General features: G+C 45.9%; 1 protein-coding gene across 13 annotated transcripts in view; it reads right to left on the bottom strand.

The window, feature by feature from the left end:
- The window catches only part of sulf2a (sulfatase 2a), a 31607-nt gene that overhangs the window by 5722 nt on the left and 2147 nt on the right, over nucleotides 1-23738 (bottom strand). For 2 of the 13 annotated variants that reach the window (XM_061291747.1, XM_061291749.1), the window contains exons 3-9: nucleotides 20266-20385; nucleotides 14036-14113; nucleotides 3132-3390; nucleotides 2266-2505; nucleotides 2035-2186; nucleotides 1794-1963; nucleotides 106-256 (exon numbers count right to left, since the gene is read on the bottom strand). In XM_061291747.1, the coding sequence (XP_061147731.1) occupies nucleotides 106-256; nucleotides 1794-1963; nucleotides 2035-2186; nucleotides 2266-2505; nucleotides 3132-3324 (906 nt within the window). In that variant the 5' untranslated portion in view covers nucleotides 3325-3390; nucleotides 14036-14113; nucleotides 20266-20385. Of the gene's footprint in view, nucleotides 1-105; nucleotides 257-1793; nucleotides 1964-2034; nucleotides 2187-2265; nucleotides 2506-3131; nucleotides 3391-4143; nucleotides 4444-4664; nucleotides 4807-14035; nucleotides 14114-19526; nucleotides 19663-20265; nucleotides 20386-23738 lie in introns of those variants that run through there. The other 11 variants (XM_061291743.1, XM_061291746.1, XM_061291741.1 and 8 more) reach the window with 8 other exon arrangements.

The following is a 23738-nucleotide window of genomic DNA, read 5'->3' as shown; positions in this document are numbered from 1 at the left end:
ATATTAATAAGTCTCAAGGTTTGCTTTTCTTCTCTGCGGGTGCGCTGACGCATGTACAGTTTTTCTTTGCCAAAGCGTAAAGAAGCTGTGTGCTTGCCCTCCCACCTTCTCCATGCTGTCATCCACAGACAGCAAGGTCTGCATCCTCCTGCGCTGCAGCATGTTGGTGAACTGCATGTGCACGGGCCTCATCGGCCCCGTGTAGCGGAGGATCCAGTGTTTGTCCTGGTTCGGAGCGTAGTTGTAGCTTGGCGTTCTGGAAGGAGAAGAGACGAGAATATTTTCTGAGATGGAAAAGATGGAGAGCTACTTTCTGTCATATTTGATCTTCAACTGGAAATGATATTAAAGTGGAATTTCAGAAATTCAATACTGCTTAAATGATACAAGTTAGGTGCTTTTGGATGAAAAAACCTCCACATATCTTGTGAGATGACAACCGACATCAAAAGGTGGCAAACAGAATGCACTTACAGCAAAGAATAGCCCGCCATCGATGGAGCTCCTCGCTACCATGGCAACAGTCATTTACAATGTCCGGCCGTGATATCATAGACGTTGGTTATTTATATGACCTTACCCATCCACTTCCTAATGCAATCTTACTTGAAGTCATTAACATTTGAGAACCTGGGCTAGATTTTGTGGATGGATTGTCTTTGACCTCATGTACAGCATGGAAACTTTTCACTAATGACCTTTGTCGATTTCTGCTGACCTATTTCTTTGCAAAGTAACAGGAAAAATGTTAATGCAATGCTAAACTGCCAGACATGTAAAATGCAAAGCAGCACAATCAATGCGCTTGCACAGTTTGATCAATATCCTCTCCAAAGCACATGGATGTTTCATTATTTGGAAATAAACAACACTAAATTAAGGCCATTCTAGAAGCAAATGAATTTAATCTCTTAAATGGGATCGATGGAACTGAAATAAAGGCGGAGGTTGTGCGCTTGGATTCACGGTAGCAAATGAAATGTAGTGTGAACAAGGTGCCAAGGTGGGAAGGTCCATCAACAGAGGACAACAGGAAATCACTGGGGCTCCGAAGGTGCTCATTGAGGACAGGCAGGAGATGCAGACTGAAAAATGACGCAAGGGATGGAAATGTATGGAAGAAGAGCAATTAAAAGTTTGTAGGAAAGCACTGGGGCCGAATTTAGAAATACTCAGTGCCTATAGCCTGCGTGGCACAGGTTAATGATGCTAGGGGGGGATTAGATTCATCAAGAAGGGAGAGGGGGGGGTGCAAAACACAGTCTAATTACTGCTCCGAGAATTCTCCCTTGAGGCCCATAGCGGACCAGCGGTATGGGTCGACCAGTCAGGAAGGAGCACGAGGCGTCGAAAAGACAATGGCGCTCTGCTGTGTCGGACGATATGTCATCATTAGCTTGACAACATTCGCATCTCTCCTGACAAAATGGAACAAATTAGCAGGACTCGTTACAGCGGCGCCGACGGTGCGAACGACACGTCAGCCAAATAAATCGGAGCCGCACTCACGAGAGGCTCGGCTGCCAACAACATCCCTGCAAGTGGAGGAGGAGCTCACCCATATGTGATTATTGAATTTCTTATTGAATTATTGGTGGAATGAAATGAAGCTTCAATGTGAAGATGACTCACGAGCGAGTTTATAGCCGTGCGTGTCAAAATGTAAAAATGGATCTCTGTGCTCGTCAGTGACGATTAATAAGGTCATAAAGTGGAGCTGGATAAGTAGACGGCTTGAAGTTAGACTGGAGTGCGCTTGATGTGTGCGTTGGGAAGGTCGCTTAAGTTCTCACATGTGCTGCGAAGCGTTGGGGAAGGCGGAGCTGTACTGCGGGGCCGAGTCTTCTGGGCCGTGAGGGGCGACGTGGCTCAGAACCATCATGACCGGACGGTTGGGATACATCCGCTTGGACATTCGGAAGTAGTTGACGCTGTCGTTGGTGATGACGTCCGTTAGGTAATCCTGTGGTTGGGGCACGGGGATAAAAATGAGCCAGAAAGTCAGAGCGACAAAATGGAATTTCCAAAAGGTACCTTTGAATAGTCGCTGCTGTGTTTCTCTCGAACTCCATTTCGGCAGAGCGTGTAGTTGTAGAAGCGCGAGTTCTTCACCAGCGCTACCCACTCCCTCCAGCCAGGGGGCACGTAGGAGCCGTTGTATTCGTTGAGATACTTTCCGAAAAAAGCTAGTCAATCGACCAGAAAGAACACACATCATTATGCGTGATAAACGATGTGATGTTTGCAATCTGTTTGGACATTTACCGGTCCTGTAGCCCGAGTTGTTGAGGTGCACGGCGAAGGTGTGCGGTTCGTGGTGGGCCTGCCACGAGGGCGAGGAGCAGTTCTCGTTGTTGGTGTAGGTGTGATGGTTGTGGACGTACTTGCCGGTCAAGATGGAGGAGCGCGACGGGCAGCACATGGGCGTGGTGGAGAAAGCGTTGGTGAAATGGGTTCCGCCCTTGTCCATGATCTGCCGGGTTTTATTCATGGCCTGCATTGAGCCTGGGACAAAACAGTGGAGAGGGTGGAAGGGAGGGGTGAGAGTCAGAAACAAATGAAAGAAACACCACGAGACAACAGTCGAAGAGCTAAAAAGCGTGTAAAAGGGTACAAAGTGAAAAAATAAACATAAAGCCATTACATCGGATGGCGGGAAGAAGAATCACGTGCGCAGCCATGAAAGAATCAATCTTTTTGCCCTAGCGTGACCCATTTGGACTCGTGTGTCGTAAAGGCTTTTCAAGCTGATGGTAATTGTTTGGGGAAACAGATGCTTGACCATAAATTCCTGCTTTTCACCGAGAGTCTTCTCACTAGCCATCAACGGAGGACAAAAGATGTCAACCGGGCTATTATGCGGCCACTCTGGTCCAATCCCAACTAAAGACCCTAAGTGGGTAGGGAGAAGGCAAGCGTTTGGCACCTTAACAATGCTCGGCATAGGCGGCCTGATTTTCATGCCAGCCATGGGAGAGGGAGGCAAAGCGAGGCACATGACTTTGACTAAGCCAGTTGTCACAGTGCCAAGAGGCTGCTCGAGGCCAACTTTCTGGTTCTGGACAGAATAATCATGTGCATGGGAGATGGACACGGACAGATGGAGTGCCCAAATAGAATAAGACGCTTACCCAGCTCGATATCCTGATCATCTGTGAGGATGAGAATGATGTTTGGTCGAATGTTGCGAATTTGCCGGTCCCGCTGGAGGCGAGACCTGGTGCGATAGCCCGACAGATAACTGGAACCCGCTGGGAGAACTCCTCCAAGGATGAGGAGAAGGAGGAGAAGCGGAAGAGGGGTGGAAAGTCGCAGCTCTGCCATGACGCTGGTCACTTCCACCTCCGTCCCGGGTTTCACACAGCCACTTTTGCGCTCCGCTGCCTCGACCTGGGAGACAAGGCCCGGATTGAGAATGATGCGCATCACGTATACAGAGAGCGGGTGAGAAAGAGCAGATGCAAGCCTGACGCAGCCATTCCGGGCTGCTCTTCCATTCGAATGCGCTCGTTTGAGCTGAGCTCAGCTCGTTAATCAATCATTAATGATGCATTAGAGTGGTGTCATTGGCTTGGTGTAATGATCTCTGGTGATGAACACATGGCTGCAAGGAAGGGGGCTAATGGGCCTGGGCTGGGGGCCAGCTCGGAGGGAGGGAGAGAGGGAGCAATGGGGAACAGAGGTGGACTCAATAGGATAAGGGGATGACAGGATGGAAATGGGGGCAGAGGTCAATTAGCAGCAAGATTCCGAAAATAATCAAACTCGAATTGATTAAAACTGTGCACACGAGAAAAAATATTACTCCCGTCAGTAAACGCAACACTACAAGTGAAAGGTGCAAAAAAAAAAATGTATTTCCATGCAACATATTTACTTTGATATGTGGGTGACTTGAACATTACATGAAAAAAAGGAAAGCACTATTATTTATGTATATGTATTTATCCAAACATTTTTTATTCAACTTTAATTAGCAGTCAAGGCAATTGAGATTCTCATTTGCATTGCTAGACAAGTGAGTAAAACAAAGCAAAATAATACAGAGTACATTGTGATGATTAGCTATTTACACAATAGCCTACGATGAACTAAAGGCTCACAACAAAGGTTTCATAATGGCAGTGTGCAGTAATTACTCACCTCGGTAGTTTACCCCAAACCTATCTATTAAAGGCATCACTCTGCAGTGAGTTATTTTTAAACACTCTACAGGAAACATCGACCTTCAATAACACCGTTGCGATTATTACATGAATAAAACCCCACAGAGCCGACTAAATAAACCAAATTACAGAACGCAACACCCCGCGCCATCGATTGAGCTGCCAAGCAGAACTAAAGCGCCGCAATAATGTGTTTATCTAATGACACAATCAAAGCAGACAGGCACCCCAGTGACCAGAATCATAAACACTTTGCAGGCAGCTGAAGCATGGCTGCCGAGACGCTCGGCTGTCAGAAAGAGGAAAGCGTGCGTGTTGCGTACGCGCGTGCGTGCGTGCGTGTAACCTCGAGGAGGATGTGGCCAGAACGATTCTTGTCTGCAGCTGAAGACAACAACAACAATAGAGTCCAGTGGGACTCCTGCGTTTCCTTTACAGCAGCACGACTGAAATATAGCGGGGTTTAACAAATGACTAGACAAAAGACACGCCATTCACCTCAGATGACATCAACGAGCCACGGATGAGCACAGCTCCAAAAAAATCGATAAAGAATAAAGAAGTAATGTCGGATGGATGGCTGCCATTCACTTCATCTACTTTGGTTGATTTGAAATAACCATAAAGAGCATGGAAAAGCAAATGTTCTCCATGCTTTTATTGCCTTGACTTTTTGGGCATGAGAAAAAACACCAGCTATGAAACCGTGCAGCAAAGAAAAAAATAAAAAGGCTTGGCAACAGAAAGAAACTCCCCTAAAAGGCTACGACTGCAACCAGCAGCAAATACCCGGTGACGAAAACGGATTCAAGGGCATCTACGGCTGACAAAGAATGAACTCAGTGTGCTGGAATGAAAACGATGCACTGCGACCAAGTCCCCTTTTCATCATTTGTGGTTTGCATTGTTCAGCGTTTCCCTTTGATAGATCTTCCGAGTCGTTGCGGACAAAGCCGAGAAAAAGGTGCCAAATTTGGTCCCGTGAAAACATTTGAAGCTCAACATGACTTCCATCAATAGCGGAGTATGTGAATTATCGGACTATTGACATGCTGCGGCTGAGGATATGTCCTGACATTTCTCCCAAGAGACCCACTTGATACCGAAAGGACTAATTAGATTTTCAGGCTTTTATCAACTCACACATATTCCTTTCGATTCCATTTTTTCCCGCGTACGCTCTTTCATCTCCCTTTATTATCTGCCTGCATAATATCTCCAAGCAGACAAAGAGTGTCAACATGGAAGCCATGTTGTTTCTCTTTCTCATTCCTGTTTCAGCTCTTTGGTTGAATAGCTGAGTCGCTTTAAAAGAACATATTTTATTTCAATTCAAACTGAGGACAACATAAGTAACTCCCGGCAAGACTCTTTAAAATCTTAACACTTGCTGGCAAACAAGGTAGAAAGGGCAGAAGATGATATCACAGGGAACGAGCTACTAAAAGCATGCACGGGGAACACGGATCACGTAAGGGGACGCTAATGCAAAGTGATGCCGCCGGCGAAGGAACCTTGTGCTCTTCAGTCATGCGCTTGTAAGAGGCTCAAGACAGCGGGAGGGCCGCATCACTCGATAAAAACTTAACGCTTGCACATCTTTTATTGAACAAACTGAATTATAAATGCAGCGACAACAGTGTCGCAGCACGGGCGCCATGGCAAGACCCGCACCGGATCGGCTCGTCACGCTGGCCAATAACGCATCGGCACTTTTAAATTTCACAACTCAAGCGAGGCAGGCTTGATGCATCTTCCAAAGACTTTGCCGAGGCGTTAATGTACTGTTCCCCTATAAATAAAACACACGGGGTGTTGCGAGGCATAAAAGTCTGATTCATCCCTTCTGCCACCCCCTGAGACGGATTGAAAGCTAGAATATGAGAAAAACATGGTTGAGATGTTTGTTACAAAGTGAAGGGAAACAAGTCCAGACACATACACGTTTCAATCTAATCACGTCGGTGGGAATGACGAGACGGGGATGAGAAAGGCCAGGCTCCAAATCTTTCTCGCAAACGAATTTTGAGAGCAAAAGAGGCGCAGGGAAAAAGACGGAGAAGGCATGAAGAAAGGAACGAAGCTCGAGGCGTGTAGTCAGGAAGGAACAAAGCGGAAGCACCTCAGTCGCAGATGGAGTCGACGTTAAAATTCGAGTCTGACACGTTGAAAGAACACCAGCTCAGATTTGCTCGACATCAGAATGTTCGATATTTTGTTGCTTGTAATAAATAAGCCATGTGAAAGTTAAAAAACAAAACAAGGTTGTGTGCCGCAAGGCTACCGAGCCGATTCTTTTGGCGGTAATTGAGGCTGGCAGGGCTTTGCTCAAGTGTGACTTTGTTCCCATTGGCACGTCTCCCTCGGAACAGAATGTGAGAAATCCCTAAGGACCCTTCAATTTACCAACAAAAGTTGGCATTGAGATGTAAATTCTGCAACGGCATACATTTATATGAGGAAAACTTCTGTCAGTTGCTGTGCGTGAGAGGGAGCGAGAAAGCCAAATTGGCCGTGTATCGCTGTGGACTCGGAAGAACGAATTCGGACTTGTCGAAACAGTCTTGAACCCTTTTTTTTTTTAGCATAATATTAAACAGCCATCTTTCATCATCACCTTTTGCTCTACTGCTGTAAAGTTTGAAAAAAAAAAAAAGTAGGCCTCCTACGCTACTAAAGGTTTATGGGGATACTTAGAGTATACACCAACAGTTTGATACATTTTGATTTCAACACGGGTTCTGACTCTTCTCGCCTGTCTTTTTCCAAGATGTGCTTTTACTTCCTAATGTGCAATGTTGGAGAATGACAGAGATAAATGCAAAAGCTGAGCTCCCCTTCTCCGCTAAGATTTCATTTAGATTTGCCTACGGTTCTGATAAGGTCGCTACTTTTGCAGCTGTCAGAACCTGCTTGTCATTTCTCTGTTAGCGATCCAAGTTTCAAATAAATGGTGAGAATCAGACTTGCGTTTAATGTCATCGGTTGCATTCGCCGCCGTACAACATTTACTGATTGTGTTTTTTTTCCTCGACGGGTCCATTTTGCTTAATCCTTAATGCGATGCGGAATGTGCTGTTTGGGCAATCGGTGAGGAATGAGAGCAAATGAGGTGCTTAACGCATTGTTAATCCTGCAGTGAGTCTGATGACTCCACAGTAAGAGTAAAACGCTGCTTGAGAGAGTTTAATGTAACTTTAAAAAGTCAACTCCAACTTTTAGAACTCAATCTGGGGGGAGGGGGTAGTCCATCAAACTGTTGTGATCTTAGAGCAGCAGCTTCCAAATAAATTAATCAGCATAAGTATAACATATATATATTTTTTGTACATTCATAAAAACCTGCTTGGATAAAAAAAAAGCTTCGAGGTCGGCGCAAAGTCGTGCTTATTGCGCAACATCCAGCAACCTTAATAATGTAAAGCAAATTCCTGCAGATACACTCTAATAAATCTTTCCCAGAATAGTGGAAGCTGTTACAATAGAAAAATACGTGCATGCCAAAGGTTCTGCAGAACGCAGCAGAGAGAGAGCGAGAGAGAAAGTCATGCGTGGGTGCTTCGATTCTACTGAGAGGGAACGTTATAATTTCATGAAATAAATTATATTCAAATGTAGACCTCATACATGCGAAGGTAATAACAAAGGCAGGTCTTCAATTGTAAGAAAGAGAGAGGGAAAAAAACATTCACATTGTCAACATGAGTCAAATATGGGTAGCAGGGGAAAAATACAAAATTAAAAATCACCAAATTTCACAAGGCACTTTGTGATTTAGAGATTGCATGATACAGATCAGAAAACTGTATTTTTAGTCTCCAAGTCACTGTTCTCAAGTTTTGCCTGACATTTTTTCCTTCTAACTTGCCAGAAGAAGAAATCATGTGAACTCGCCAGTAGGCGTTGAGTGCCTCTCTGACTCTTGCGGCAGATACTGGACATTGATTTCCAGAAATAGAACAGTTTGAGCTGAAAAGAAATTCACAACTACGAGTGAGTTTGTGGAATAAGCTCTGGAGTGGTTTGGCTGTATTTTGAAAGGCTTCCCAACAATTGAAGAGCTTGGACTTCACCCAGACCCAGATAATAACTACTAATCACGCCGGTGTGCCATCTCGGCAAGTCTGTGATCTACAAGGTCCATTATCTTTTAAATGCTTCTGACTCTGTGAGATGGGATGCCTGGTGAAGAGTTTACTGGCAAATAAAAAGGCGAGGATGAGAAGCTAGAGAGACATCAAGGACCAGTGAGGAAATGTTCCTCAGAGAACAAAAGAGCTGTGACGGATTCTCCGGCTTCGCTTTGCTGACTATAAATGTCCCCCAAACACACAGAAAGTGAGACGTACGAAAAAACATGCACTAATGCTGTGTATCAGACATCAAATCGTCCCCTGACAAAAGACCAGGACAAGAGTCAGACTAATTGTCTGTGAATGCGCAGAATATGAAGAGTGCGCATTGTCGCGCCCAGCGTCGGGCCATCAAGCACCCGCCGATTTGCCTTTTGTGTCGCCTCCACACTGAACACACTCACTCATCCAACAAAAGTGAATTTGTACTTGGATTGCGGCCACGTCCCATATAAAGATGTTTTTTGTGCTGGTTGAATTTATGCCCCGCCTCCGATGACATTGACGCTTGTCATTTGGCTGTATCCGGGACAACCAAGTGGCATGTAGCGCTAGCGTGGTGGTCCCAAAGAAGGGTCGCGACATTTGCCCCTCCTCCCGTGCAACTCGGTGGTATGCTCCAAGAGAGCCCCAAAAAAGAGAACACAGAGAAAACACACACAGACCCCCGATTGTGCCCGACTTGGGGTTAGCCCCCCCCCCCCACCACCACGGATTTAGAAGGAAGAAAGAAGAGCCCGTCAATGGCGTTTTGTAAACACGCAACTGTTTTCACATCAGAGCATCTTTTTTTTCGTCCACGTCGATCGGCTGCTTTACAGTCCGCTGATGTCTCAGCCTTTTCTGTCCTATTGTGGTTTTGATAAGGAGCCATTTGTGGTTCCTGTGACAGAGCGGCCCAGTGGCCTCGCTCCTTTGAGCCGGGGCTTGACAGCTGAAACAAGCGAGCAAGCTGGTGGACAGGACAGCCCGCTGAGTGATGGCCGTTCCTTATTGGCACTTACTAACAACGAGCAAAGCCCCCCTACAGTGAATCACATCTCGGTCAAATGGATTACAGACAAATCAGTCAGCCGCCATTGTTGCGCTGCTACGAGCAATTTAGCAAGTTCCCAGAGACGTCAATACGCGTGACTTCGACCCTGCTAAAACCAATTAGACGTGTTGTGATTTGTTGACATCTATCAACATAAGGAATCGTGATATTAATTTTCTCAAATACGACCAGCTAGTTTAAATACTGGGAACGTGTTAGATAATTTGGCTCTTAGATCATTTAACTCTGTTTTTTTATCATGACCGCAATCTAATTAACATCAGCAACAGGGACTTCTCATAATGGCTTTTGCTTAGCCATGATTACACCCAGCATCCATTCAAGGCTTTCTATCCCGCTGAATTATTCACAGAGGAAATCACCAAGATGTTTGGAAGTTACGGTTCAACAGCCACGGAAGTGATCACCGGAGACTTGAGGAAAATTCATTTGATGACAAACAACACCTTGGACTACTTCAAGGCTGTGTTGGACTATTTTGTGGGGGTGATGACAGTTGGGGGGTGCATTATCTCATCTTGTATAAGGATGCCGTTGGGAGTTGGGGCTCAGGAGGTGAGGGGAGCACGTTTACTTTTGCTCTCCACCCATTCGCTGTTGTAACCCCTTGCATCGCTAGCTTGCTTTCTGTGGGACCTTTTGTCAAGGGATTAATGGGGTTTTCGCTCCCTCTCCAATTGGAGCCACACAGGCGGTTTAAGATTGGAGCACAGAGGGAAGACCTGAAATTACACAGACTTTTTCCGCTCAGCTGCTTACGTGTTCTTCCACTGTGTGTGTGCGCTTTGCTCCAAAATCACCACAGTGAATGATTCTGTCAATGTGCTTTTCCCAGCAGGAATTTGGGGAGATGTATCAAAACCTAGTGATGTTTTTTTTTCTTTTTAACATGTAGCAGCAAAGAAGCTCAGCGGGTAGTATGTGAAAGACGCATTTGAGTTTGCGACGGGCCTCAAAATGAAACATAATGGTCTCGCTACTGCAGTCAACTGGCAAAGCGGGCCTCACACTGGGAGAGCACATGGCTGGCGTCTCGATAGGTCGGTATCTGCGGTCTCGCCGTGGGACAGCTGCCCAGACGGCCCATCTGTCTGTCCTGACCTGTGCTTGGGGACCGCGGGGAGGCCTAAGTGGCCCGCCAAGGGGGTCCCTGGCATGTTGCCCACCTCGGAATGACAGTGAGGCTGCCAGCAGCTTGCCAAACATGCCCGTAGGACTGTGGCTGTTACACTATTGATGTTGTATCGGGTTGCCGAGACCTTGGCAGCCTTTTAATGAGCGCTCAGATTGATCAGCTAGTAATCATTCCGTCTCCCTTTACGGCGGACGCTTCTTATTGGTTGTTTCCAAAGGGTTGTCTGCTTTCTAATGTTCGAATAAATATTCATTTAGTTAAAAAAAAAAAGAGCCAAAGTGGCAGCTTAAGTGGCATCCACCATTTTACTCAAAAGATTCTCAAATAGAAGTCAGCAAAAATCAAACAAACACAAATTAAAGAGAGAAAAGGGACGGTTGACCGGCCTGTTATTCTCCTCTCACCTTTTTGTCCCTCTATTGCGACTGCGTCCCTCATAACAGCAGAGGTCTTCGGGACTCCCATTAGACCTCGATTAGACTGCTGTCAGAAAAGAAGCCAACTGTCACCCTCTCCTGTGGTTGCAATCACGACCCCCCAGTCAGACCGTGTCCCCCCCCTCACCCCACCCCCACCCGGGATCTATGGCAGCAAAGTGGCAGGACGGTGGTCGAAATGAAAACCCTGTTGGGTTCTCAAGGGAGAGGACATTGTGATTACTTTTCTGTGGCCTTGACAACCAAAGCCGCCCCGAGTTTCACAGCTGTGCTTCTGATTGGTCACAGCGAAATGAAACGTTCAAGTATGAAATTCGGAGGATTTTCATGGCTGGAAAAGGCTACATGTTGGGATTTTGTCCAAATGTTCCACACGGACAAACACTCAAACCCCCCCCCCCAATAGCAACCAGCTCTCTTTACCACCTTCCATTTGTGTTCACTCGCAATATTTTCCCACTTCATAGAAAACAGCAACGGCTTGATCGAGTTTATCACCCCGTGTCATAATGAATGTCAGAGTGGTTCCGTTTCAATAATAGTCCAATTAGCCCACTTGGCGACAAGCTCGACAACCCCCCCCACCCCCCTATAGAAAATGGACCATCAGCCAGAACAGCAGATTTTGCGAGCGTTCCAATCAGCAGGAGATGAATAGGCACCTTTCAGCATTTACCGTAGGTCACACTGAGCGAGAAGGTCAATCAGATTCATGAGAAGACGACCGTGGACGAATGCGTGTCCTCCGTGAACACGGCGTGACACGGGGTCTTGCCTTGCACACCCCTGCATCACAGGCATTAAAAATAAATACGGATCCAGGTCCATTCAAGATGCACATAAAATGGCCAATAAATTCATGGCTTAAGTAGCCAAGAGAGGGACGGGGGATCCATAGCTAGCCTTTCTCAACAACGTTGGACAGCGATGATCCACGTTTAGCTTGTTTAGCTCCTTGTTAAACGCGTATCGTTAAAAGCTATTAGAGCAATTATCTTAATGGTGTGTTAACAGGGCAAGGGGAGAGCGCGGGAATTGTGATGATATCAGAGAAGTGGTGTCTGAATTGTTTTTTTTGCATGATGCACAAATACACACTGCAAGCTAACCACTCCCTCGCCAGTAAGGAGGCGACTGATGACACCGACAATGAGCTGCCGCTGTGCCGCCTGCGCCTGGGGAGTCTGCCAAGCAGCCTCTGTGCATGTGGGGCCGCAGGTTGGCACACTCAGGGGGGGAGGAGCTACACTGGGGTGCCATCCTGGGCAGCGTGCCCATTGTTGACAAAGCCCGGTATCGCCTGCTGTCAGGGCATTTATGTGTGCACCATGTGGAAAAAATCAATTAGGCTGAGCTCACAACACAGCACTTTAATATTTGACTTCTAATCAGTGGAGCATGGAAGCAAGCTGGCACTTCCAGTCTTGCTGATGTAGAAAATGAGGGACACTGAAGGGACGGCGTGGTGTGTTGCATGCGCCCATGGGGGAGGTGAGAAAAAGCCTCAAACAAGATGGTCGGTCACATTGGAGAGGGAAAATAACCTCTTGGCCCTCGCGGGATGAGAAAGTACGTCAGATCACACGCCTGCAAGCAGCGGAGAGGAAAAACAAATTTGCTCACAAAACACACCAAGCTCAACGGAAGGCCAGTCGATGCGATTGATGAAATCGACATGTGCCGAATGAACAATTTTCCAGATGGAAATACTTTCGGCTTTCCTGCACTGCAGCAAGCTTGCGCCACAGAGAAGAGAAGAAAAGGGAAGAATTGGAAGCTGTGTCCTCATACTGGGGACTTGAAGACCTCAAACAGAATAGCTTACCAAAGGCATATCATTCACCTGTCGACTCCTGATAGTGTCGTTGAGAAAAAAAAGCTAATCAAAATTCTTCCCCCCGGTGATCCATAAAAACAGGATTTTATTTTCCAGATGCAGACAAAAATGAGCAGCTTTTATGACTTACTAAATGAACAGCTGGCCATCAAATAATTTTGATTTGGCTCCTGGACATGACTCTCGTGCTTTGATTCACACTGAATGGCTCCAGTCAGTGAGATGTCCAAATAATTATTTGATAGGCCACTAAAAAAAAAAAAAAAAAAAAAAACCCATAAGAGCTCAAAAAGTAATTTCAAGCATGAAACAGGCCCACATTCCTTGCTTGTTTAGAGATGAAAGCGGGTTTACAGCTTCAAGCCTTGAGACGTGAAGGCTATTTTTCCAGTTATTGCTTTAATAATCCCATCCTTCCTTGGCTTGCTCATTAATGCTTCTATTTTTTTTTTTGCTCACTCTCTCCTCGATCTTTTCATTTCACTCTATCCTCGTCTCTTCCTAATTATCATAGAGCCTTGACAACCAGAGCGGGAAAATGTGCTGAGACCACTACTGGGCCATACCATCACCGATTCATCCAAAGGAACCAACAATGAGCACGCTCTCCTCTTTGTGCTCATCATTGTCAGACAGATGAATTGAAGTGACGAATCGAGGACTCAAAAGATGCCTGGGCTGTCTCTGGAATGTGACAAATTTATTAAAAAAAAAAAAAATTGGGTGAGGTTAACAAAAGTCGGCTGTATTGTTAGTCTCACCCAAGGTATGACAAATGGACCAAAGTGGGAACAATAATCGGAGTAGGAATGTATTCCTCTTTGAAGAAAAACCAATTCATTAGGTACACCTCCGCATTCCCCGTGGCGTACACCCACTAAGAAATAATCAGTAAAAAAAAATAAAAATTAATAAATAAAATAAAATGCAAAAAAAATAAAAGTAATACAATGATAATAAAAATAATAAAATAGAATAAACATGCGTATGAACCAATACAAATCAGTTAGTGTAACAGCCAAACAAATAATGAGACCATATATAGGAAGCAGACACATTGAATATCGGAGCGCCGATTTCACGCCTATTAAATCTTCATTGTTATCTACCTGAACTGAAGCCAGGTAATGCAAAGGCTTAGTGGCTTTTAGTGAAAAGTCAAAACTCACTTTCACTCCACAGTGAAAATATTTTTATGACCCATAGACCACACTAATGATAATCACATTGTGAGCGCATCCCAAAATGGTCATTTGAAAACAAGTGTTACCTCAGGTCTCCAATTAAGCTTAGCTGCCTTTAGAACAAGAGGAGCCGGCCGGACGCTGTCTGCTTTAGAAGCCGCTCACTGTGAAGCAAAACACAAAGTCCAAATGTCTTTTAATGAGTTACTTTCGTTTTGGAGCACTTCTCTCCTTTAGTTTCAAACAGTTCTGACATACTTTTACTTTTTAAAAAAAAAAAAAAAAGCCTTCTCTTTATAAACATTGGGAATGGCAACACAGAACAAAAACCCTCTGAAGAGTTTTATGAAACGCCGACAAGACGCATTTAAGGTAAGTCGTAAATTTGGAACAACTCATTATACAGTCAGTGAAACTCTTTGCTATCTTTTCTAATTCTTACTTTTTTTGCATGTGTCAGTGTCTAGTGTGAGATGAGCCCATCCAACTTTAATTGCTGCACGGCCCCTCCTTTTGGGGTATTGTTCCTTTCCAACGTTTTGCCCAACGTACACACACGTGCAAATGCGTCGCCAGTTTTAGAATCCGCCTGAGAAGCGGGTAAGCTCACATATAGGTTTGTGCCAAGGCACGTCTCTGATCCCAGCTGTTCTCTCTCCGGTACGGTTCTGCCAAAGCGCTCACGGGCATCAAACAGAGGTGACTGGACACCTGTGCCTGTCAATCTCTCCCATCTGTCCATTTGGAGCGCTCAAAACCCAATAAGATCGTTATTTCTGGATCGGGGGCACAAAAACGAGGACACGGCAAACATGATTTATTTTGACGGGATTATTTGGCCCAACACGACATGGGCGTTACTTTGTGTATGCCAGCTAATGCGGCAGTCTGCGAGGGAGATATACTTTTCATTTGTCTCGTGACAATAAAGGAGTGACGGGTTGAATATAAATAAGAAGCGAGGGGGAGGAAGAGAGGAATGGATGGAAACAGGCTGCGGGCGAAACCGTCGTGTGACAGGCATGACAACCGAGAGAAAATGCGACACCTGGCCTTGTCCTTGATGTGAAGAAGAGCAGCATATATCAAAAAGTCAGAGGGAAGAGCAATGGCTATTACCCGCCGAAAGAAAATGAGGAGAAAGGGATTATTTTTAACAGCAGAGTAAAAATACACTGGGGGATTCATTTCATATTTCCATAGAATCCCCGAGTATTAATCATATTTTATTTGGAACAATCATTTTAACGTTATGTAATGAACAGAGAAAGATTTGCATCTTAGTAAGGGAAAGAGAATAGGAAGGTTTTAGGCAACTGAATTGGAAAAGAGGTGGGAGGGGATGAGACTTTTTTTTTTTTATTATTATTTTTATGTCTATGCTTTGTTACAAGATTATTGCATGGGGATTGTCATGCAATGAGATCAAATTTATTCAGCGACAGGGCAAAGCTCTCGTTTCCTCTCGGCCCCTCCCTTCCTTCCCCGAATGCGACGGGCTGGAATGGATCTGTTCAGGTTGAGCCTGATGACTTTGAGCCGGGAGGATAAACGGGCAGGCAGCGGCCCTGATGGTCTTTTCTTTGATTGTCTGCCGTCTCTTCATCTGGTAGGAGGCTGATTGATTTCAGTGGGCTGGAACCCCCGGACTGCCCCTATTGATCCTCCCCATCCCGAACGCTCTCTCTTTTCCAATTAAGAGTTCACTAAGCCGCCACTATAGAATACTCCTAATGAATGCCAAGTCCCTGCCAACACCTAAATGTGACTCTTTGCTGCCTTCTCTCCTTGCCCACTACTCTTCCACTCAAAACCTTTTGAAGAAGTTGATGACAATGGAAGATTTCCAATGACTTTCTTCACCTGGAACAGCCATATTTGACGAATTTATAGCGACTTTGACATGAGTGTCGGGTAAAGTAGATCCAAATATGAACTGGGTAAGATTGACATCAAATGCGCTGTCAAAGTTGCGGGAGCAAAGAAGCCAAGGTTTTATTTTTGTTTATGCGTTGAGTTGACTCTGGAGGAGAATAAACAATTCCTGACGGATTGGATTTAATTGACGTGTTCTTTCTCGCCTACCTTGAGGATTCTGTCGAAGAGAAAAGCAGTTCAGTCGGAGGTCACTTGTTTCCCTGATGCACGAGGTTTTAAACCTGTAGTCGCACCGCTATGGCAGAGTGCGAAAATCCAATTTCAGAGATCTGTAATTCCATAAACCTTATTACGGCAACACAATGGCTGCTGCACCCCGAGGCACGTAGGAGCGGAGGGACGCTGCGTGCCGGAGGTGTGACTGAGCTCGACGTGGGGCATGAGCAGGGTGACGGACACAGAAATGGAGGCTGTTGGAGAGTGAGAAATAAGGGAAGGGGAAAATAAGCGGATGGCTTTTCTGACTACGACTGGGCGAGCGAGGCTCCCATGGTGAGATTAGCAAGTGGGCGGCCAGTGATTGCTTCCCTCATTAGCAGTCCATACGCAGGCACAGAGACACCACAACGGGGTGTCATTGCCTCGAGCCGGAGGAGACGGCTGACATTGGCCCGTGTCGAGTGACACACCTGCAAGTAAACATTGACTTGACACAAGGGGATGTGGGAATTTCCCTTAATGAGGGGGCCCATTAGGCCAGCGGCCTTGTTGTCAAAGCACACGAACAACAAAACAAAAGGGGACTTGTCACATAAGAATCTCTATTTGTTACGTCTCAATCTCCCAAAAGTCTGCAACAGCATTATTTTGGTCCAAGAATGTCCGCAACTTTATATGAAGGGGCTCAGTCAGAAGAAGTGTTTCAAAGTGCAAAATAGCACAGAATATTGTAGTAGGTGTTTGTGGTACGTAATTCCACTCCCTAAGTGGTTAATTAATTCATTGATAAATAAATCTGCGTTGTTATCAGTACTGAGAAGTGCGAGGTTTCGCAATACTGTCGTGCATTTTCTTGCTTCCGCAAATCTCATCTGGTGGTTTCTTTTGAGTTACGTTTTATCCAAATCGAATTGGAGAATTGTTTTTATCCATTCTTCTAACGTGCCCCCACATTGTCCAAGCCTCTCAACCTGTCGTTGAGTGCCCTCAATGTTTCACAAAGTCGGCCTGTGTTTGCTACTTTACTTTTGAAGCACCTGAGGAGCCAGCTGCAGACACCGGAGGGCACTGCACTCATTAGATGGCAGTTGAGACAAGAAGATTAAAATATTTAAAAACGCTTCAAATCTATAGTTGACACTCAAACTTTGGATGAAGCAGATTAAAATAATTACGCTGGTAATTACAATTATGGAAATGAGATTTGTCTTATCCGACAGGGATCGCTGCAGAGGGAGGGCTGCCAACCTCCCACTCGCCGCCTTTAGCGATTTAATACTGTCATAACTTATTCACAGCTGCGACAAAACTGCAGCAAAAGGTCAGCCACGACCCGGGGAGCTCAAATTTGATTGGAGCAAGGCTCCAATATAAAATGGAGTAATATTACAAGACTTTGGCATCATCTTTGCTATTTAATGACGCCCAGTCTCATGGGACTGAAAGAGCAGTGAATTTCCTCTCAAAGGCTAGCAGGGGTCTCGCTGCAGCAGCCCGTCCGGCACCTGCACCGCTGCGGTCCAGACACATATGGGGAAATAATTGGAATCTTGATTGCTCAAACACATCCCATCCACACTGGAATTAAAGCACACACATGCACGCAATATTTGCTCTTGCAGGGATGGGAGAGTGTGTGAGGGCTCATCAAAAGAGACCCTCTGCCATTGTATCATTGGAATGGCAGCACTGTGATTTACACACTGATCCCCGAATGCTGCTTCAGAGCATGGCCAGTTAACAAAAGATGACACGGGTGCGACTCATATACATACAGGATATTTTTCAATATATTGTAAAGCCCTAAAAAAAATCTCTCTCTATATATATATATATTTTTTTTGTCATGGTGACAGTCAAGTGAGCAAAAGTCAGTGCATCTCTCGTCATCTGTGATGCCTCCAGAGATCATTTTGTGGTGTCACCTTGCCAACTGTCAGTGATAGCCGCCACCTGTCAGCCCGCATCCATCCTCAATGAGTTTATCGCTAGCACGCCATGAGGATGATGTCCTTTGCTTTATCAACAGCTTGAGTCAACAGCCGCCGCATTAGCATGCAATCCATATTCATGCGGGCGCCTGGGCTACTTCGCCACATCTTCTGCACATTTTTGCCGGCCACTTTACAAATCGGCACGTCGAACGGCTTACGAATCCCACGCGGTCACTTAAGTATTCACACCACGTTGGCTGCAAACATCAACAGGTCTCAAGGTCGCCGTTCCTCGATTTGAATTTGCCATAGGGTGAAAAATACTAGACTTACACACTACCACAGGAGTGGCTGTGATTTTGTGCTCACTTGCCATTTATGCAGTGAGTATGCAAAAAAGGTCATGCACATTTGTGGGTGTGCATGGGCGTTTGCGCGCGAGCGTGTATTGCTCTAGGGACAAGCAGACAGGTGGACTCAGCCGAAGAAGCATCCTCCTACTTCAGTCCGCAGGCATCTCGGTGAGAAAAGAGGCCAGTTGATGTGGGGCTTAGAGCTTCCATGGAAGAGTGCGTGGCGATAAATAATGAATGCTTTAAGAACAAGTCTCTCCCTGAGCTTCCTTCCTTTCTTGCATCCCTCCATCCTCACATTTGTTCATCCATCCAGCCATATCGCTTGCAAACAGCACGGACCATTGAGCCGGGCTCCAACATGAATATTTCAGCCTCCGGGTCACTTCTCTGAGCCCCCTTCCGCGATCACCTCCGCGGCTTAGTGGGAAGTGGTGACACAAGCTCTTGACCCATAAAGATATTGACAAAACACGGATAGCGAGTATATTGGCGTGCCGAGAATATAGGAGAGGCAGCAGCGATGGCAATAATGGCGAGCCTTGAATGGACGGATGGTGAGTGGCTTGGGAAAAAAAAAAAAAAAAAGGTGGGGAAGAGGTAAACAATCCAAAAGTGTCCAACAGGGGATAGCCTTGAAGTTGCCTCTAAATTTAGACTCGGCAAGTGTTCAGCTTATATTTGGCTGACTAAACTGAGGCTGACACAATGTAGCGTATTTTCAAAACAGCAGCAGCTGAGACAAAGAGTCCACACCTAAACGCTGAGACCATTTCATCCAGCAATGCTCGACATCACATCTGATGATGAATTCAACATCCTGATGCGGTCAACAACAGTTGTGAAAACACTTGGGAAAACACAAACAGAGTATAAAGAGAGTCAAGTCGCAACTTCTGCCCCCCTGGATACCAAGTAGCAAAAGGTTCGGGGTGAAGCCAGCTGCATCATAAAAGAAGTCCAGTTTTGTCTTAGCCCGACGAGCAGCGCTACATCTCATTGACGAACACAACAGATGAGAGCATTCATGTGTAAACTAGGGCAAAGCTTCAGCACTGAATCTTCTACAACACGAGACAAGTCCAACAGAGGACCGAGCGACCACCTACACTGTAGGTCCTACAGGCTCACACATAACGTAGGTCCCTTTTTGGTCCCATGTCACACATGCACACAAATAGAATAGCACACACCTGCGCCGGCAAGTCCGTAGCATCTAATCCTGTCCGGTGTGTTGAGATCCGGTCGCCTGAAGTGAGGATCGCTTCCCACCCCCCGCGCAGCCCCGGTGCAGATAGCTCACTGACAAGTGAAAGGAGAGAGGCGTGGTCTCACGCTCGATAAATACAAGAGGGAGGGAACGAGGGAGGAGAGACTTTCTCTCTTTATTTACAATTCAATTTTGCCTGATTTACCCCCAGCCCTCCCCTCCCGCATTTCTCTCCCCCATTCCCTCATCGTGTCGTCATCCTTAATCCTCGTGGCTTTTTCATCCTTCACCTGACCTGCTCTCTCAAGTTTGAACTTTTTTTTCCTCATGCAATGCTTACTTTGGTAACACTTTCTCATCTGCATCTCTGACCATCTGTTGGAGCCAGAGAGCTTCACCTATTCACGCGCTGATAAAAGCAAAGAGGCACACAGGGGAGTGAGAGAAAGAAATGGGAGGGAATGAGGGATCAATCTTCAGTGGGGCAGGGGCGGGGAAGGGGGGGGGGAGGCTCGCCGAGCCTGGCGCACACACAATATCCATCAGGCTGGCACGTCCGAGGCCAGCAAGCAGGCAACGCTCGGGATCGGGCTCATCGGCACACAAACAGAAGCGGAACGCCGGGGCAATCTCCACAAGCATGCAAACCCCTTTCACGACTGACTTCACACCACAAATCCAGAAACAAAACAAACAGTATCTACCAAGACGGGTCATCTTACCCAGCCAAGAGAGAGGACAATTCAAACCCGGATGAGCAGTGTGTCCGCAACATTCAGGTTGGAGCTTCTCACCCTTGCTTGATACCAGGTAGAGTATTTCCCGAGTTCACGTGTCACTTCCTAACCCCGACCGAGGAGGGAGAGGCAAAGCAGAGGTCAGAGGTATCAATCATTGTCCTCCATGATGGATGCAACTGTTTAGCCCTTTCTGCAGGTTATTTAGATGCAGTCACAGCCAGAGAGATTGGTGATGGAGAACTCCTCGCCAAAGAACATCAATCTAAACTATTATCTGAGTATGAAGGTATTTCGCCATGGAAATTTGAAGCAGAGGCAGAGAAAGATTAATTGTCCACCCTCACTCCATATTTTCAATTACAAGCCTGAGAATGAATCATTCATCCTACATCTTGGCCAAACTGAATTTTACGTCAATGGATGAAGTTAAACCCACGCTGCTAAGAAAATATTCCAACTCGTTCCGGCCACCTAAATGTAAATTTATTTAAAGGGCAAGTCAGTTTGAAAAATGTCTTTACAAGAATCTGTTCGACGTAGCCCCACAAGTTTGAAGACGATATTCTGATTAATATTGCGTTCGTGGAATTTGAATTATGCCATAAAATCCACCTGTTTTCATCCTACTCAGGGGGCGGCCATTTTGGATTGTACGCAGAGGCAGCGGTGGCGTCATAGCAACACAGCCGCCTGTTGACAATACTTAGGCACATGGATTATTCATGCTCCACAACTCTCTCGCTCGCTCTTGCATGCTCTTCAGCTGTCTTCTAATTGGCTTTAGCATTGAACACCAGATGGATTCCATAGCTGGATTTTTTTTTGATTACCTTTACTCAACTCATCGATGTAATAATCGATTGGCTAACCGATTCTAAAACGATTGCTTTTTGATAGCCTTACCGTTTTCATTTCAATGTTTCTGACAATACTGCCCGTTGTTGAAACTAAGTGTAGCAATGCTGTCGGGACTTTTGTGTTTGTTTTAGGGCCTCTGGAGCGTCTTGTGCTTTTCCCGTGTTTGTGTATTTTGTGTGTCTGTGTTGTGCATCTCATTACTTCCACCTGAGCTCAGCTTTTTAGTCAACAGCTCCCCAAAGTAAACAGACACAGCAGCAAGATTATATCCATAAAAACATATTTCACGATTAATAACAGTGGATATTAGCGAGCCGTGCACAACGGCATTTGAGAACATTTGCCGTAGCTAGACTAGCTGGAGGATATTGTGAGCGGCAAAAGTCTCCAGGCCTTTGTCATTTCCGGGAGCGTTTTTGAAAATCACAGTGGTGTCTCACACAGTTCCACGAACATGTGCAGAAGGGGCACCGGCACCTCCCGATCTACTGTATTCAAGTCCGCAGCAGGTTGGCAGACATTGAAGAACTGCTTGCAGAGCGTGAGATCCACACATCAAAGAGACCCCCCCGCTCCCGCCTCCAACCCCCCCTGCTCCCGATCAAACCGCCTTCCCCCCCCCGAGAGGTCTACGATCTCAAGGAACGCGAGGCGCTAGGGGCCAAGAGCCAGCACATTTCGAGACAATTAGTCGAACCCCCTTTGACGGCACGTTATTTGCATTCGGGATGTATGACGCTCGGCGTTATGTCTGCCAAACATATTAATAAGAAGCGCTTGTGGGCTTGTCTAACAAGGCACCCCGGTGTTTTCCGCACAAATACATTTGTAATCAGTTTAAAGCGTCACGAGGGCGGCGACGCAGAGGCGCAAAACCACTGGGACTAATCATTTCATTCCTCCTTCTGGTTCCCAAATTTATCTATATGGCCAATTATCAGATGGACTGGTTACTTCATGAACACATTTCCTCCAGTTTTAAACAAAAACATTTATTTCTGTATATTTTGTGTTTATATCTTTTAGCACTTACCAGACACTTAATTAGGTACACCTAACCAATATGATCATTCCTGAGTGGATTTTCCAGCAAGTATATAGTATTCCATTTCCATTAAGAGTGCACTTGAATGCACCACTAGAATCTTGAAAGTCAGTTGCGAGAGTGACGGGCCTGACTTGTAAATGGAAAGACTTTCAACAAATATGTAAATGAGCAAGCGGCCGTGTTTGGTTTTCTCAATAATTAATGGCTTGTTTGTACCGGAGTGGACCTTTCTTCTTTTTCGTGCGAAGATATGGAGAAGCTGACGGGTTTTAACGCAGATAAATGACATCGGCATTGAGCAAACATCGGCGCTGCGGGGAGCTACTTTGTTTATTTCTGTTCTCCTGTACGCCAAATAAAAGCAAAACATGAAGCTATTTAATGAGGACTGCTAGAGCATATGCAGATGTTTGAGCAGCCTCAGCAGAGTGACACTTAAAGCCCACAAGCAGCTTTTTATAAAGTGCCTCTCCTTATTTCTACCCAGTGGCCATGTCTGAACGGCTGCCCCGAAGCAACCCTGCAAGCAGACTAACGACAAGTAGGAGGATGAAATAACTCCTTCCCGGGAGAGGGAGCAAGATGATGAATTGTGTAAAACCTCAGCCGGTCGTGCATTTTAAAGACGTCACGGCGTAGGGCAGGAAAGCGCTGATGCTGACAGAGCGTAAGACGGCTTATTAAAGTCTGTCTCTCTGTCCGGCCCGTGTGACAAGAGGCTCCGTAATGAGCTGTCTCAAGTCAAACAAGAGAAATACCAACACAATCAATTACGAGGCTCGTCGCTTCCTGTTTGCCGGCGCTCAGATACGGCCGGGTAATCTCTCTATCTTCTCTGGCACCATCCAGAATGAGATTCTGTCAAACGGCATCCGACAATCCTCGGGTTCATTTGCATAACTTGCACTCAATGTCTCCAATTTGACTGGTGGCATGTTTTTCTGCAGTTAATTAGATGCTGGAATTAGTTTTCCTAAAAGAATGGAAAGATACAAGAAGGCTCTCTTATTCTCATCTGGAAGTGACAAGATAAAATTGTGTATGAGGGTAATTGCGTCGCAAAGTTGGAATTACAAGTGGAGTGAAAGAATGTATTCTTGTAGTTCGGGGGGGCTTGCTAATACTCTGGTCCAATTTCTGCCTGTTTAGCATGCAGGCGGTGAACTGTTCCCTCCGACACGACAAACCTCATTAAGATAGAGCAAACTCATTCACTTGCGAACCAAAGCTATTTCTCCATAACCTCCCCCTCCCATCGGAGATACAGAGACAAACCTAAATTGGGTCTTGGGGGACGAGCGTAGGTAGAAGGTAGAGCTCCCCCCTATCGCCTGTCATCATCACACTTTTACTGCAAACTAAACCGAAGGACACCACCTTAGGCTCTTTTCGAGCTGCTGCTGCCATGATGAGGACGGAAATGAACGTTCGAGGCCGCGAACCCGCCCTGGAGAAACTGTCCGAGGGACGGACATCAAAAGATATCACAGCCACATATCAATTCTAGCTCATAAATCACATAGCGTTTGACCTTTGGGCAAAGACGAGG

Source organism: Syngnathus typhle, linkage group LG11, assembly GCF_033458585.1.
Source record: "Syngnathus typhle isolate RoL2023-S1 ecotype Sweden linkage group LG11, RoL_Styp_1.0, whole genome shotgun sequence".
Taxonomy (NCBI): Eukaryota; Metazoa; Chordata; class Actinopteri; order Syngnathiformes; family Syngnathidae; genus Syngnathus; species Syngnathus typhle.
This window is presented reverse-complemented; position numbering and strand designations above follow the sequence as displayed.